Genomic DNA, 14074 nt, shown 5'->3' on the forward strand with positions numbered 1-14074 from the left:
AAGGTAGTAATGGCGCCCTCCCTATATTGGCTACAGGTAGTAATGGCGCCCTCCCTATATTGGCCACAGGTAGTAATGGCGCCCTCCCTATATTGGCCAAAGGTAGTAATGGCGCCCTCCCTATATTGGCCACAGGTAGTAATGGCGCCCCCCCTATATTGGCCACAGGTAGTAATGGCACCCCCCCCCCCCCCCCTATATTGGCCACAGGTAGCAATGGCGCTCCCCGTATATTGGCCACAGGTAGCAATCGCGCCCCCCTATATTGGCCACAGGTAGTAATGGCCCCCCCCCCGTATATTGGCCACAGGTAGTAATGGCCCCCCCCCGTATATTGGCCACAGGTAGTAATGGCCCCCCCCCCGTATATTGGCCACAGGCAGTAATGGCCCCCCCCACCCGTATATTGGCCACAGGTAGTAATGGCGCCCCCTGTATATTGGCCACAGGTAGTAATGGCGCCCCCCGTATATTGGCCACAGGTAGTAATGGCGCCCCCCGTATATTGGCCACAGGTAGTAATGGCGCCCCCCGTATATTGGCCACAGGTAGTAATGGCGCCCCCCGTATATTGGCCACAGGTAGTAATGGCGCCCCCGTATATTGGCCACAGGTAGTAATGGCGCCCCCCGTATATTGGCCACAGGTAGTAATGGCGCCCCCCGTATATTGGCCACAGGTAGTAATGGCGCCCCCCGTATATTGGCCACAGGTAGTAATGGCGCCCCCCCGTATATTGGCCACAGGTAGTAATGGCGCCCCCCGTATATTGGCCACAGGTAGTAATGGCGCCCCCCGTATATTGGCCACAGGTAGTAATGGCGCCCCCCGTATATTGGCCACAGGTAGTAATGGCGCCCCCCGTATATTGGCCACAGGTAGTAATGGCGCCCCCCGTATATTGGCCACAGGTAGTAATGGCGCCCCTCGTATATTGGCCACAGGTAGTAATGGCGCCCCTCGTATATTGGCCACAGGTAGTAATGGCGCCCCTCGTATATTGGCCACAGGTAGTAATGGCGCCCCTCGTATATTGGCCACAGGTAGTAATGGCGCCCCTCGTATATTGGCCACAGGTAGTAATGGCGCCCCCCGTATATTGGCCACAGGTAGTAATGGCCCCCCCGTATATTGGCCACAGGTAGTAATGGCGCCCCCCGTATATTGGCCACAGGTAGTAATGGCGCCCCCCCCCCTATATTGGCCACAGGTAGTAATGGCGCCCCCCCCTATATTGGCCACAGGTAGTAATGGCGCCCCCCCCCTATATTGGCCACAGGTAGTAATGGCGTCCCCTTATATTGGTGGCAACAGCAGCGGTAATGGCGACCCCCCCCCCCCTTCTCTATATTGGTGGCGACAGCTGCAGTAATGGCGTCCCCCTATATTGGTGGTGACAGCAGTAGTCGTGGCGACCCCCCCCCCCCCCTTTATTGGTGGTGACAGCAGTAGTAATGGCGACCCCCTATGTGGGCCCCAGTAGTCATAGTGACCCCCTATATTGGTGGCAGCAGTAGTAATATTGGCCCTGTAGTAATAGTGACCCCCTATATTGGCCCCAGTAGTTATAGTGACCCCCCTATATTGGTGGCAGCAGTAGTAATATTGGCCCTGTAGTAATAGTGACCCCCTATATTGGCCCCAGTAGTTATAGTGACCCCCCTATATTGGTGGCAGCAGTAGTAATATTGGCCCTGTAGTAATAGTAACCTCCTATATTGGCCCCAGTAGTTATAGTGACCCCCCTATATTGGTGGCAGCAGTAGTAATATTGGCCCTGTAGTAATAGTAACCTCCTATATTGGCCCCAGTAGTTATAGTGACCCCCCTATATTGGTGGCAGCAGTAGTAATATTGGCCCTGTAGTAATAGTAACCTCCTATATTGGCCCCAGTAGTTATAGTGACCCCCTATATTGGTGGCAGCAGTAGTAATATTGGCCCTGTAGTAATAGTGACCCCCTATATTGGCCCCAGTAGTTATAGTGACCCCCCTATATTGGTGGCAGCAGTAGTAATATTGACCCAGTAGTAATAGTGACCAAAAAGGTTGAATGCATTTACAAATGCTGTAATAAAACGCTATATTTAAAAACGTGTCGTTTTTTACGAACGCTTGTGTGAGAGTGGCCTTACCCTGATTGCCAAGTCCCCCTGTAGAGAAATGGTGAGAGACCTGTTAATCAAGGCAGAGTGGGGGAAGCCAGAGACCCCCTAGCAGAACCCCCACCCCGCTATGCCTAGTTCTTTTTAACCTCTTAGTGACCAAGCCTATTTGAGCCTTTGTGACAGTGCCAAATTTTGGATATCTGACATGTCACTTGAGTGACCTCAGTAGTAATACTGACCTCCCTACATTGGTGGTAACAGTAGTAATAGTGACCCCCCCCCCCCCTATATTAGCCACAATAGTAATAGTGACCTCCCTATATTGGTGGCAGCAGTAGTAATGGTGACCCCCACCCCCCCATATTGGCCCAGTAGTAATAGTGACCCCCTATAGTGGTGGCAGCAGTAGTAATAGTGACCCCCTATATTGGTGGCAGCAGTAGTAATAGTATCCCCTATATTGGCCCCAGTAGTGATATAGATCGCATCGGTAAGGGGAGATTAAACTTCAACTTTTTTTTTTTTTTACTTTAACGTGATCATGTGACCGGGGACAGCTCACCGTGGCGCTCGGTCACTGCTCCAGGGTACCTTTTAGTAGCCAGGATCAAGGAGATTTTAAATTTCCCGGGCCCTCTCCAGCTGACAGACATATGCACCGAAGCTGGAGAAAGGTTACAGTTAGAACTGGCAGAAGAGCTAATAGGACAACAAGTAGCATAATCAATATAAAGAATAACAACAACCGTATAAATTGTATGGCATCGAATGCAAGAAGTCTGATCAGTAAAGTGGGTGAGCTTGAAGCGAGAATGTCTGATGAAAAGTACGACATAGTAGGAATAACGGAAACCTGGTTGGATGAGAAGTGCGATTGGCCCGCGAATTTACAGTGTTACAATCTCCTCAGAAGAGACCGTGGAAACCAGAAAGGAAGAGGGGTTTGTCTGTATGTTAGATCCTACTTCATGCCGAGGCTACGGGAGGATACAGGTGCAGGAGATGAACATGTGGAATCTCTGTGGGTAGAAATACAGGGAGGGAAAAAATAACAAAATCCTGATAGGGGTTTTCTATAGACCACCAAAAGCAACAGAAGAAACTGAAACCTTACTACTAAGGCAGATAGAAGAGGTGTCAAACCGCAACAAAGTAATTATTATGGGGGACTTTAATTATCTGGATATAACATGGGAAAACAAAACCTGCAAATCTCACAGGGGTGATAAGTTCTTGTGAACAATTACTACCCAACTACCTTACCCAACTTTGTGCGGGAGCCAACTAGAGGAAGGGCCACTCTGGACTTAGTACTAACTAACAAACCGGACCGAATAATGCGGGTGCAGGTTGAGGGGCACTTGGGAAATAGTGACCACAATATAATACATTTCCAGCTGTCATTTAACAAGAAGCCTTATCAGGGAGCGACAAAAAACTAAACTTTAGTAAAACAAAATTTGATCAGCTTAGATCTACTATCGGTAACATTAATTAGGACAACATCCTCATACGGGGCGCGTATTCACGCTATACTTCCATTGTGCTACAGCGGAAGTATAGCGTGACGGGCGGCTTCCATTGACTACAATAGTAGCCATCCACACACATACCCGCGGCAAATAAGACATGCTGCGTGTAATTTCATGCTGTGGAATTCAATGGAACCTAATAGCTGCAGTGAAACGCTGCCATGGGCATTAGACACTATCAAGACCGGGGTTGTACCACTTGATTGGCAATGTGGTTTCAGTATACAAAAAGGAATCTAAAAGAGGGCCTGGTAACTACAGGCCGGTAAGTCTCACTTAAATAATTGGCAAAATATTCGAGAGGTTTCTGAGAGACGCCATCCTAGAATACCTCAAGGAGAACAACGCAATAACTCCTCACCAGCATGGGTTCATGAGGGGGCGATCATGTCACTTCATCGTAGAAGCTGATCAGATTGGTCTAGGCTCTAGGCTGGACCTGGGAGAGTCTATTGATCTCGTATATCTGGACTTCTCTAAAGCATTTGACACCGTGCCACATAATAGGCTGATATATAAAATGAGAAGCTCGGATTGGGTGAAAACGTGTGTATCTGGGTAAAGAACTGGCTCAGAGATAGAAAGCAGAGGGTGGTAATAAATGGCTCATACTCTGATTGGGCCACTGTCGCTAGCGGGGTGCCACAGGGTTCAGTATTAGGCCCCATTCTGTTCAATATTTATCAACGCCCTGATAGAGGGGCTGCACAGTAAGATATTATTAAGTAAGATCAATATTTACAGATGATACAAAATTATACAATATAACCAATAAAACGGAGAACAATGTGCGGCTACAAACGGACCGAGATAAGCCGGGGGCTTGGGCAGAAAAATGGCAAATGAAGTTCAATGTTGAAAAATGTAAGGTTCTGCACATGGGCAGGAGGAACGGATGTCACCAATATACACTAAATGGGTACTGCTAGGGAAAAGTAATATGGGAAAAGACCTGGGGGTACTAGTGGGCTGTAGACTAAACTGGAGTAACCAATGCCAGTCAGCTGCTGCAAAGGCAAATAAAGTCTTGGGGTGCATTAAAAGAGGTATAGGGGCGAAGGACAAGAACATCATCCTTCCATTATATAAGACACTTGTCAGGCCTCACATGGAATACTGCGCACAGTTCTGGTCACCGGGGCTCAGGAAAGATGTTACAGTGCTGGAGGGGGTTCAAAGAAGAGCAACTAAACTAATAAACAGAATGACTGGACTGGAATACCCAGAGAGGCACCAAAACTGGGATTATTCACACCAGAAAAAAGACGGCTAAGGGGCGACCAAATAACTCTGTATAAATCCATGAGGCGACAATACAAGGATCTCTGCCAGGATCTGTTTACACCCAGGACTGCGGCAGTAACGAGAGGGCATCCGCTACGTCTAGAGGAAAGCAGGTTTCATTACCAACACAGAAGGGGGTTCTTTACTGTAAGAGCAGTGAGACTGTGGAACTCTCTGCCTGAGGACGTGGTGATGGCAGGATCCATAGAGGAGTTTAAGAGGGACTAGCTGTCTTTTTAGAGTGATGTGGTATTACAGGATATACACATTAACTCCTTCCCGCTATATGACGTACATTTACGTTCTGCAGCGCCGGCGTATGTATGAGAAGAGATCGCGGGGCGACGTCTATTCAGTGCAGGCGTCAGCTGACACCCGCGGGCAATACCTGCAATCAGCCGCGCGGTTGATCGTGGCAATTAACCCTTTAAATGCCGTTGTCAATTCTGTCAGTGGCATGTAAATCCCCCGTATGCCCCCCCCCCCCCCCCGCGTTGTGATTGCAGGGAGCCGTGCGGGTGTCATGGCAGCCAGGGTCCTCCTGAAAGGCCCCAGGGCTGTCTCGGCAGACTGCCTATCAAGCCATCCTCGTAGAAACAAGACGCACAAAATGATGGCGGAATGTGTTTTTTGTTTTTTTTTCTCTTCATTTTACTCTACTTAGACTTTTTAAAAGTTTTTCAGTGCATTATACGGTACATTAAATAGCACCATTAAAAAATACAGCTCGGCCCGCAAAAAACAACAAGTCCTCATACAGCGACGGCGATGGATAAATAAAGGACTTATGATTTTTTTTAAAGGGGCAAGGAAGAAACAAAAATGGGAAAAAAAGCGCCGCGTCTTTAAGGGGTTAAATTACCAGCGGGGTTTTTGATCCGGGTCTTGGAGTCCGGTAGGAACTATCAAACATTGATCCAGGGATTATTCTGGCTGCCATTATGGAGTCGGGAAGGATTTTTTTCCCTCTTTGGGTCTAATTGGCTTCTGTCTCGTTGTTTTGTTGTTTTTTTTTCCTTCCTCTGGATCAACAAGGGGGTTGAAACAGGCTGAACTGGATGGACCTTGTCTCCCTTCAGCCTCACATACTATGTTACTACGTATTGAGTCCCATAAATACCCTTTAGGCCACTTCTAACTTCCTGCTTGTAATCCCGCCATCTCTCACTGTGTGCCAATATTGAATTGTGGAAGGCAGGCTGATAGTGAGTGTCCGATGTGCGGTGTGTCCGCAGGCTGAAACTGCACAACTAACTCAAGTTATTTAAGATCGTTTTTTTTAAAATGTGTCTTTTATATATTTTTCTTTCTTTCTTTTTTTTTTTTTTATAGAGTACCGCCCGACAACACTGTCAAAGAACGTCCAGCACCACGAAAGGCACCAGCGGGAGAGGCCCAAATAGCTGCCGCTTCTGCTGCGATAGCAAGGTTGGACTCGAAGCAAGGGAAGGGCAAGACCCCGCTCAAGGAAATTGCTGACCCTCTGAGTAAGACTGCATTTAATACAATGAGTTTAGTTGTTTCATGTAAACAGTGTGTCCGGGGCCGGGGTCCCGCATGGCGGAACGAGAGTGTCCGGGGCCGGGGTCCCGCATGGCGGAACGAGAGTGTCCGGGGCCGGGGTCCCGCATGGCGGAACGAGAGTGTCCGGGGCCGGGGTCCCGCATGGCGGAACGAGTGTGCCCGGGGCCGGGGTCCCGCATGGCGGAACGAGTGTGCCCGGGGCCGGGGTCCCGCATGGCGGAACGAGTGTGCCCGGGGCCGGGGTCCCGCATGGCGGAACGAGTGTGCCCGGGGCCGGGGTCCCGCATGGCGGAACGAGTGTGCCCGGGGCCGGGGTCCCGCATGGCGGAACGAGTGTGCCCGGGGCCGGGGTCCCGCATGGCGGAACGAGTGTGCCCGGGGCCGGGGTCCCGCATGGCGGAACGAGTGTGCCCGGGGCCGGGGTCCCGCATGGCGGAACGAGTGTGCCCGGGGCCGGGGTCCCGCATGGCGGAACGAGTGTGCCCGGGGCCGGGGTCCCGCATGGCGGAACGAGTGTGCCCGGGGCCGGGGTCCCGCATGGCGGAACGAGTGTGCCCGGGGCCGGGGTCCCGCATGGCGGAACGAGTGTGCCCGGGGCCGGGGTCCCGCATGGCGGAACGAGTGTGCCCGGGGCCGGGGTCCCGCATGGCGGAACGAGTGTGCCCGGGGCCGGGGTCCCGCATGGCGGAACGAGTGTGCCCGGGGCCGGGGTCCCGCATGGCGGAACGAGTGTGCCCGGGGCCGGGGTCCCGCATGGCGGAACGAGTGTGCCCGGGGCCGGGGTCCCGCATGGCGGAACGAGTGTGCCCGGGGCCGGGGTCCCGCATGGCGGAACGAGTGTGCCCGGGGCCGGGGTCCCGCATGGCGGAACGAGTGTGCCCGGGGCCGGGGTCCCGCATGGCGGAACGAGTGTGCCCGGGGCCGGGGTCCCGCATGGCGGAACGAGTGTGCCCGGGGCCGGGGTCCCGCATGGCGGAACGAGTGTGCCCGGGGCCGGGGTCCCGCATGGCGGAACGAGTGTGCCCGGGGCCGGGGTCCCGCATGGCGGAACGAGTGTGCCCGGGGCCGGGGTCCCGCATGGCGGAACGAGTGTGCCCGGGGCCGGGGTCCCGCATGGCGGAACGAGTGTGCCCGGGGCCGGGGTCCCGCATGGCGGAACGAGTGTGCCCGGGGCCGGGGTCCCGCATGGCGGAACGAGTGTGCCCGGGGCCGGGGTCCCGCATGGCGGAACGAGTGTGCCCGGGGCCGGGGTCCCGCATGGCGGAACGAGTGTGCCCGGGGCCGGGGTCCCGCATGGCGGAACGAGTGTGCCCGGGGCCGGGGTCCCGCATGGCGGAACGAGTGTGCCCGGGGCCGGGGTCCCGCATGGCGGAACGAGTGTGCCCGGGGCCGGGGTCCCGCATGGCGGAACGAGTGTGCCCGGGGCCGGGGTCCCGCATGGCGGAACGAGTGTGCCCGGGGCCGGGGTCCCGCATGGCGGAACGAGTGTGCCCGGGGCCGGGGTCCCGCATGGCGGAACGAGTGTGCCCGGGGCCGGGGTCCCGCATGGCGGAACGAGTGTGCCCGGGGCCGGGGTCCCGCATGGCGGAACGAGTGTGCCCGGGGTCCCGCATGGCGGAACGAGTGTGTCTGGGGCCAGGGTCCCGCATGGCGGAACGAGTGTGTCCAGAGGGATGCTAAGTGCGGAACGGCACCTGCAGTTGAACTGTCCAGAGGCACGGATGAAGGTCGCTATCTGGCGTCTTTGCCCTCTGACCCGCTAATATGTATTTATTGAGAGGTTCTCCTGCATTGATTCGCTGGTGACTGACCCACTGAAGGGGCTCCTGCAGCACTGAAAGGAGCTTTTTTCCTGTCTCCTTCCTAAATAAAGAAGTATATACTTGCCTACCTCTGGTGTGTGCCAGTCTATCATCACCATTTATCACCAGCTTTATTAGAATCCATATATCTACACCTATATGAGGAAATCCACATGATTCCATCCAAGGCCGCACATTGCATTAAAGGGCCGGCGCTCCCTGTTTGTAGTGGAGAGGCGGCTGAATATGTGTAATCACTCTTCATTATAGTCCTGGGGAAATCCAATCCGGGCGTGTTAACACGGCTGATAAACATCTGTGGCTGATCTTACTGATGTGACTGGGTGAAGCCTATTGCATGGACTGATGAACTACCACCAAGCACACGGACTGATTGTTGCAAGCGCCATTCTCTGGGGTGGCGGCTGCACAGTGCCCTCCATGATCATCCCGGGTTCCCTGCGGTCATACTCTGCCTTGAACTTGTGGAATGTTGTAAATCCATGTAACATGCATAGTATCCATGCAGCGGATATAGGCCTGTTTTACTCCTTCAGGCTAGATAATTTTTTACTGAAGGCCTTAAAGCGACCCTCCAGTTCTGGGACAAAATTCCATAGCGAGACCAGAGGGGGGATATATTAGCTATAGTTGGTCCCTTCTGCCAGCCCTGTGTTCGGGTGATCAAATGGGACCTGGAACTGGAAGGACAGCAAGGAAGATCCGCTAACGGTAGCATGCTCGTCCAGACCCGTGATAGTTTTGTCCAGAAACTGAAGGGTTGCTGTGATTCCTCATGTAGTGCCGAGTGCCCTGCATGGATATGTCGGGTATAATTTTTGACTAGCCTCTGTACTACTGATGACTTTTATATGGATTTTTTTCAATTAAAAATATTAATCTTTTGTACCGAACTGCTGGTGCCCCACATGGTCATTAACCCTTTCCAATCCACTGTCTGACGTCTGAAGACAGTCTGATTGAAGGCTGTACAGCTCCGATGTCGGAAGACATCCAGCAGGGTATTCTTACTGTATATTACTGGCCCTTCTGTTGTCGGGGGGGCCTCTCCAGCATGTCCTATACAGCAGTACTGGCTCTAGCCAGCAGATGGCGCTATTGTATAATTGCAGAAAGAGAAAGCCCCCGAGGAAATCTTGAATCCAAAATTGGATTGCAAAGGGTTAAAGGGGTTGTCCGAGTTTTAGCTCTTATGTAAAATCCATTCACCATGCGGTAACGTAATAAATAGGCTTATACTCCCCGGTCCCACATCGGGGCTCCGTCCTCCACTGCTGTGTTTGTTTACAATTGTAGTCCCGCCCGGTTTATGGGACGTCACAGCCAATGACGGAGCTCAGAGATCGCGTGCAGAGCTCTGTTATTGGGTGCAGTACTTGTGACGTCCCATAAACTGGGCGGGACTAAAGCCTCTAAACGTGGCGTCAGAGGGGAGACCCGGAGCAGCGGAAGCGGGGAGTATGTGCTTATTATGTTGCTGCTTAGGGAATGGATTTTACATAAAGGGTTGTCAGAGATTTAGCTTTTACGGCATGTAAAGCCCCGCTGTACCACCTGATCTTGTATGACCAGTCTCTGCTGGACTTGGTTGTTCATTTTTTTTTTTTTTTATTTTGCATAGGAAAAGATGTGGAACCTGGAGAAGAGGTGGAGGCTGTGCCACGCCACGAGGTAATGGGCCGGTTTAACTTAAAATACATGAAAGCTGTAGATATATAAATGGGTTTTAATTTTCTCGCCTTATTGATACATCAGGAGCCGCTATCATTATATATCATGTTAAATATCTGCTATATCATTTAATTAACCTGACAGAACATTCTTTTAATGTCCTCTAATCGCTCACCCACATAGTTGCCATACTTTTATGTTGTCAGGAGGAGACTTTAAAAGTCATAAAATTACTTTTAAAGCGAAGCTGTCAGAATGAAGATCAGCCGTCATGTTATAGAGCGAGAGGAGCTGAGCAGATTATTGTATTGTTTTATGGGGAAAGATTCAGCGGAACTTATAATTAATTCATCTAAACCAGCAGGCGGTCTTACCGGTGACCACTATTTCTGCCTACTAATGTAGGGAAGGCTGTCAATCATTGAGTAGGACCACCCACTGGACCTCTAGCTCAGAATAGTCGCTGAGTAGGACCGCCTACTGGACCTCTAAACTCAGAATAATTGCTCAGTAGGACCGCCTACTGGACCTCCTAAGCTCAGAATAATTGCTCAGTAGGACCGCCTACTCGACCTATAAGCTCAGAATAATTGCTCAGTAGGACCGCCTACTGGACCTCTAAGCTCAGAATAATTGCTGATTAGGACCGCCTACTGGACCTCTAAGCTCAGAATAATCGGTGAGTAGGATCGCCTACTGGACCTCTAAGCTCAGAATAATCGGTGAGTAGGACCGCCTACTGGACCTCTAAGCTCAGAATAATTGCTCAGTAGGACCGCCTACTGGACCTCTAAGCTCAGAATAATTGCTGATTAGGACCGCCTACTGGACCTCTAAGCTCAGAATAATCGGTGAGTAGGACCGCCTACTGGACCTCTAAGCTCAGAATAATTGCTCAGTAGGACCGCCTACTGGACCTCTAAGCTCAGAATAATTGCTCAGTAGGACCGCCTACTGGACCTCTAAGCTCAGAATAATTGCTGAGTAGGACTGCCCACTGGACCTCTAAGCTCAGAATAATTGCTCAGTAGTACCGCCTACTGGACCTTGAAGCTCAGAATAATTGCTGAGTAGGACCACCTACTGGACCTCCAAGCTCAGAATAATTGCTGATTAGGACCGCCTACTGGACCTCCAAGCTCAGAACAAGAGAGCTATAAATGACGAGTTATCCTGGAACACTTCTTACAAAATGATATATGGATTTTCTCAGCTCCTCCTGCTCTATTAGCCCGCTGCCTGCCGATTGTATCAGGTTTTCAGTGTGACTCGGTCACTATAAAAGTTAGGCCTGCTTCTATTGAACGTTTATAATATAAGAAGACGCTCACCTCCACGACAGATTATGCCTTCCCTTCTATCACTTTCTGGGAGTAGCTCCTCCTTGGAGTACTTTCAGCCCTGTTTTAGGGTACCAATCACCACCTCTGATGGGTTTTTTTTCTTCCATAAGATGGACTTTTCAGGACAAGTGTGACAAATTGCACCCTGATGTAGGTAGCTCTGACACCATAGAAGGACAACTAGATCCTCCGTAGGCAGTTCTTTTAGAAGTTGAAGGAAAGCTATTAGGATCAATCTGTTTTCTCTTGTCAAGACCTTCTATAACACCCTTAGGAGGAGGAGGAGGACTGGTGGAAAGTATATGCCAGTAGAAAGGTCTGGTACAGGGTACGTACTCACACACGCAGCTTGTCCTGCAGATTTAGGAGAAGTCTGTTGTTATTAGGTCCCAGACACATCATTTCTGTGATACCCCAGTGATCATTGTTCAGACCCCTATTTCCCCAGTTTTAGGTCTTTAATGCTTAGAAGTTCATCTGAATCTTCTCTGGCCTTTTAGATGTGTTTAGTCATACATACTGAACAGCTTATAGGGTCGCTTTACAACAACCAAGAAGTAACAGTCAGGACAGCGTATGGAAACACGGATTGGTTCAGAATCGAGAAAGGCGTATGGCGAGCCTGCATTCTATCACCAGTCCTTCTGTACGCAGAAACGATCAGGAGGCGACGCAATCTGGAGGAATCAGAAATTGGAGTCAAAATTGGTGGCAGAAATGTCAACAACCTCCGATATGCAGATGACACCACCCTGCTGGCGGAAAGTGAGAGGGACCTGGAATACCTTATCCAACGAGCGCAAAAGGAAAGCGAACGCACAGGACTGTACCGCAACAACAAGAAAACGAAAGTCATGACCGCGGTAGGCAACGGTACAGCGAACATAAACGTCAACAAAGAAGTCTAGACAGTCCAAGATTTCATCTTCCTTGGATCCAAAATCAATTGCAACGGGCAATCTGGACCGGAAATCAAGAGACGGATTACACTTGGTAGGAATGAAATACAAGGAATGGAAAAGCAAGGATATTAGCATTGCAACAACAACCAGACTGGTCGATGCAATCGTCTTTCCCATAATGACATTCGGCTGCGAAAGTTGGACGTTAAGAAAAACAGAAAATTGATCTGTTTGAACTCTGGTGCTGGAGGAGAATGTTAGGGATACCGGACCGCCATGACAACGAACAAGGTAGTGTTAGATCGCGCCAAACCGAAAATATCACTAGAGGGCAAAATCATCAAACAGCAGCTCTCGTCTTTTTGGCCACGTGATGCGTGCGAACTCACTGGAAACAGGACTGATGCTCAGCAAGGTCAGTGGGAAGAGAAGATCAGGACCACAAAGAACAAGATGGCGAGATACAACCAAGGCACCACCAACATGTCAATCACTGAACTGAAAGAAGCCGTGAAAGACGGGAATGTGTGGAGAACATTGATCCATGGAGTGACTGAAGGTCGGACGCAACTGAACGGATCGTCGTACATTTAGAAGTGATATCCCTGAACACGTTTTCAGCCATAAGGCACATGCAGCTGATTATGTTAAAGCCGATAACTTGGCTGCTACTCACACAAACCCGGCAGAGCCATCTGTCAGCGGATTCCGTAGCCACCTTCAGGATGGAATAGAAGATACAGAATTTGCTCTCTTGGTCTTCCGCTTCAAATGGTTCTTTAGTATCGATTCATAGGGACAGAGATCTACAGCAGCTAAACAGGTTGCAGTTATTAGTCTTCATTAAAGGGGTTGTCTCGTGAAATCAAGTGGGGTTCAGCACTTCTGTATGGCCATATTAATGCCCTTTGTAATGTACATTGTGCATTAAATATGAGCCATACAGAAGTTATTCACTTACCTGCTCCGTTGCTAGCGTCCCCGTCGCCATGGAGCCGTCTAAATTCGCTGTCTTCTGGCGTTTTTAGACGCGCTTGCACAGTCCGGTCTTCTCCCTGGTGAATGGGGCCGCTCGTGCCGGAGAGCTGGTCCTCGTAGCTCCGCACCGTCACGTGTGCCGATTCCAGCCAATCAGGAGGCTGGAATCGGCAATGGACCGCACAGAGCCCACGGTGCACCATGGGAGAAGACCCGCGGGGCATCGTGGGTGAAGATCCCGGCGGCCATCTTGGTAAAGGAAGAAAGAAGTCGCCGCAGCGCGGGGATTCGGGTAAGTAATAAACTTTTTTTTTTTTTAACCCATCCCTTGGGTTTGTCTCGTGCCGAACGGGGGGCCTATTGAATAAAAAAAAACCCGTTTCGGCGTGAGACAACCCCTTTAAGTCAGTCTCTCAGCCTCGTATTCATAGATCCTTCACTTGTGATGAATTAGCACATGTCTAGGTAGTCTTCTTTCACCACCTGTGCATCAATCTTCACATACCACCCGTCTCAAGTCCGGCATTAATGAGACTTGTGCCTTTTTAAAAAGTTGGAGGTGCACCTCTTGCAAACCGTTTCCTATAAGCAGAGGAGAGTTTCATAGAGCAAATGGCAACCGAAAGTGAGGCGTACATGGGAGAAAAAGCTGTGGAGCTCCTGAAGAAGACCCGAGTCTCACATGCTACACTTCATCTTAATTCACAGGCGGCGCAGGAGGAAACCCACTGGGACCCACACAGAAGTGGCTGGCAGAGGGGCAGACATTGGAGGAGCAGGGTATAGGCCCGACTGACCTCATGTGGCACGTGAAAATATGGGGGAAAAAGTTATTGCTCTCAGTCAGGCCACTTTCACACGGCCAACAAAATCGTTTGATTTTTCCCACGATGCGATAGCGCAAGAAAA

At 50.9% G+C, this 14074-nt stretch overlaps 1 protein-coding gene across 2 annotated transcripts in view; it reads left to right on the forward strand.

Annotated features, from left to right (window-relative positions):
• The window catches only part of UBXN6 (UBX domain protein 6), a 46744-nt gene that overhangs the window by 16342 nt on the left and 16328 nt on the right, over window positions 1-14074 (forward strand). For both annotated transcript variants that reach the window (XM_066574466.1, XM_066574468.1), the window contains exons 2-3: window positions 6257-6411; window positions 9893-9942. In XM_066574466.1, coding sequence (XP_066430563.1) covers window positions 6257-6411; window positions 9893-9942 — 205 coding nt within the window. The remainder of the gene's footprint in view (window positions 1-6256; window positions 6412-9892; window positions 9943-14074) is intronic.

Source organism: Eleutherodactylus coqui, chromosome 7 (genome assembly GCF_035609145.1).
Source record: "Eleutherodactylus coqui strain aEleCoq1 chromosome 7, aEleCoq1.hap1, whole genome shotgun sequence".
Taxonomy (NCBI): Eukaryota; Metazoa; Chordata; class Amphibia; order Anura; family Eleutherodactylidae; genus Eleutherodactylus; species Eleutherodactylus coqui.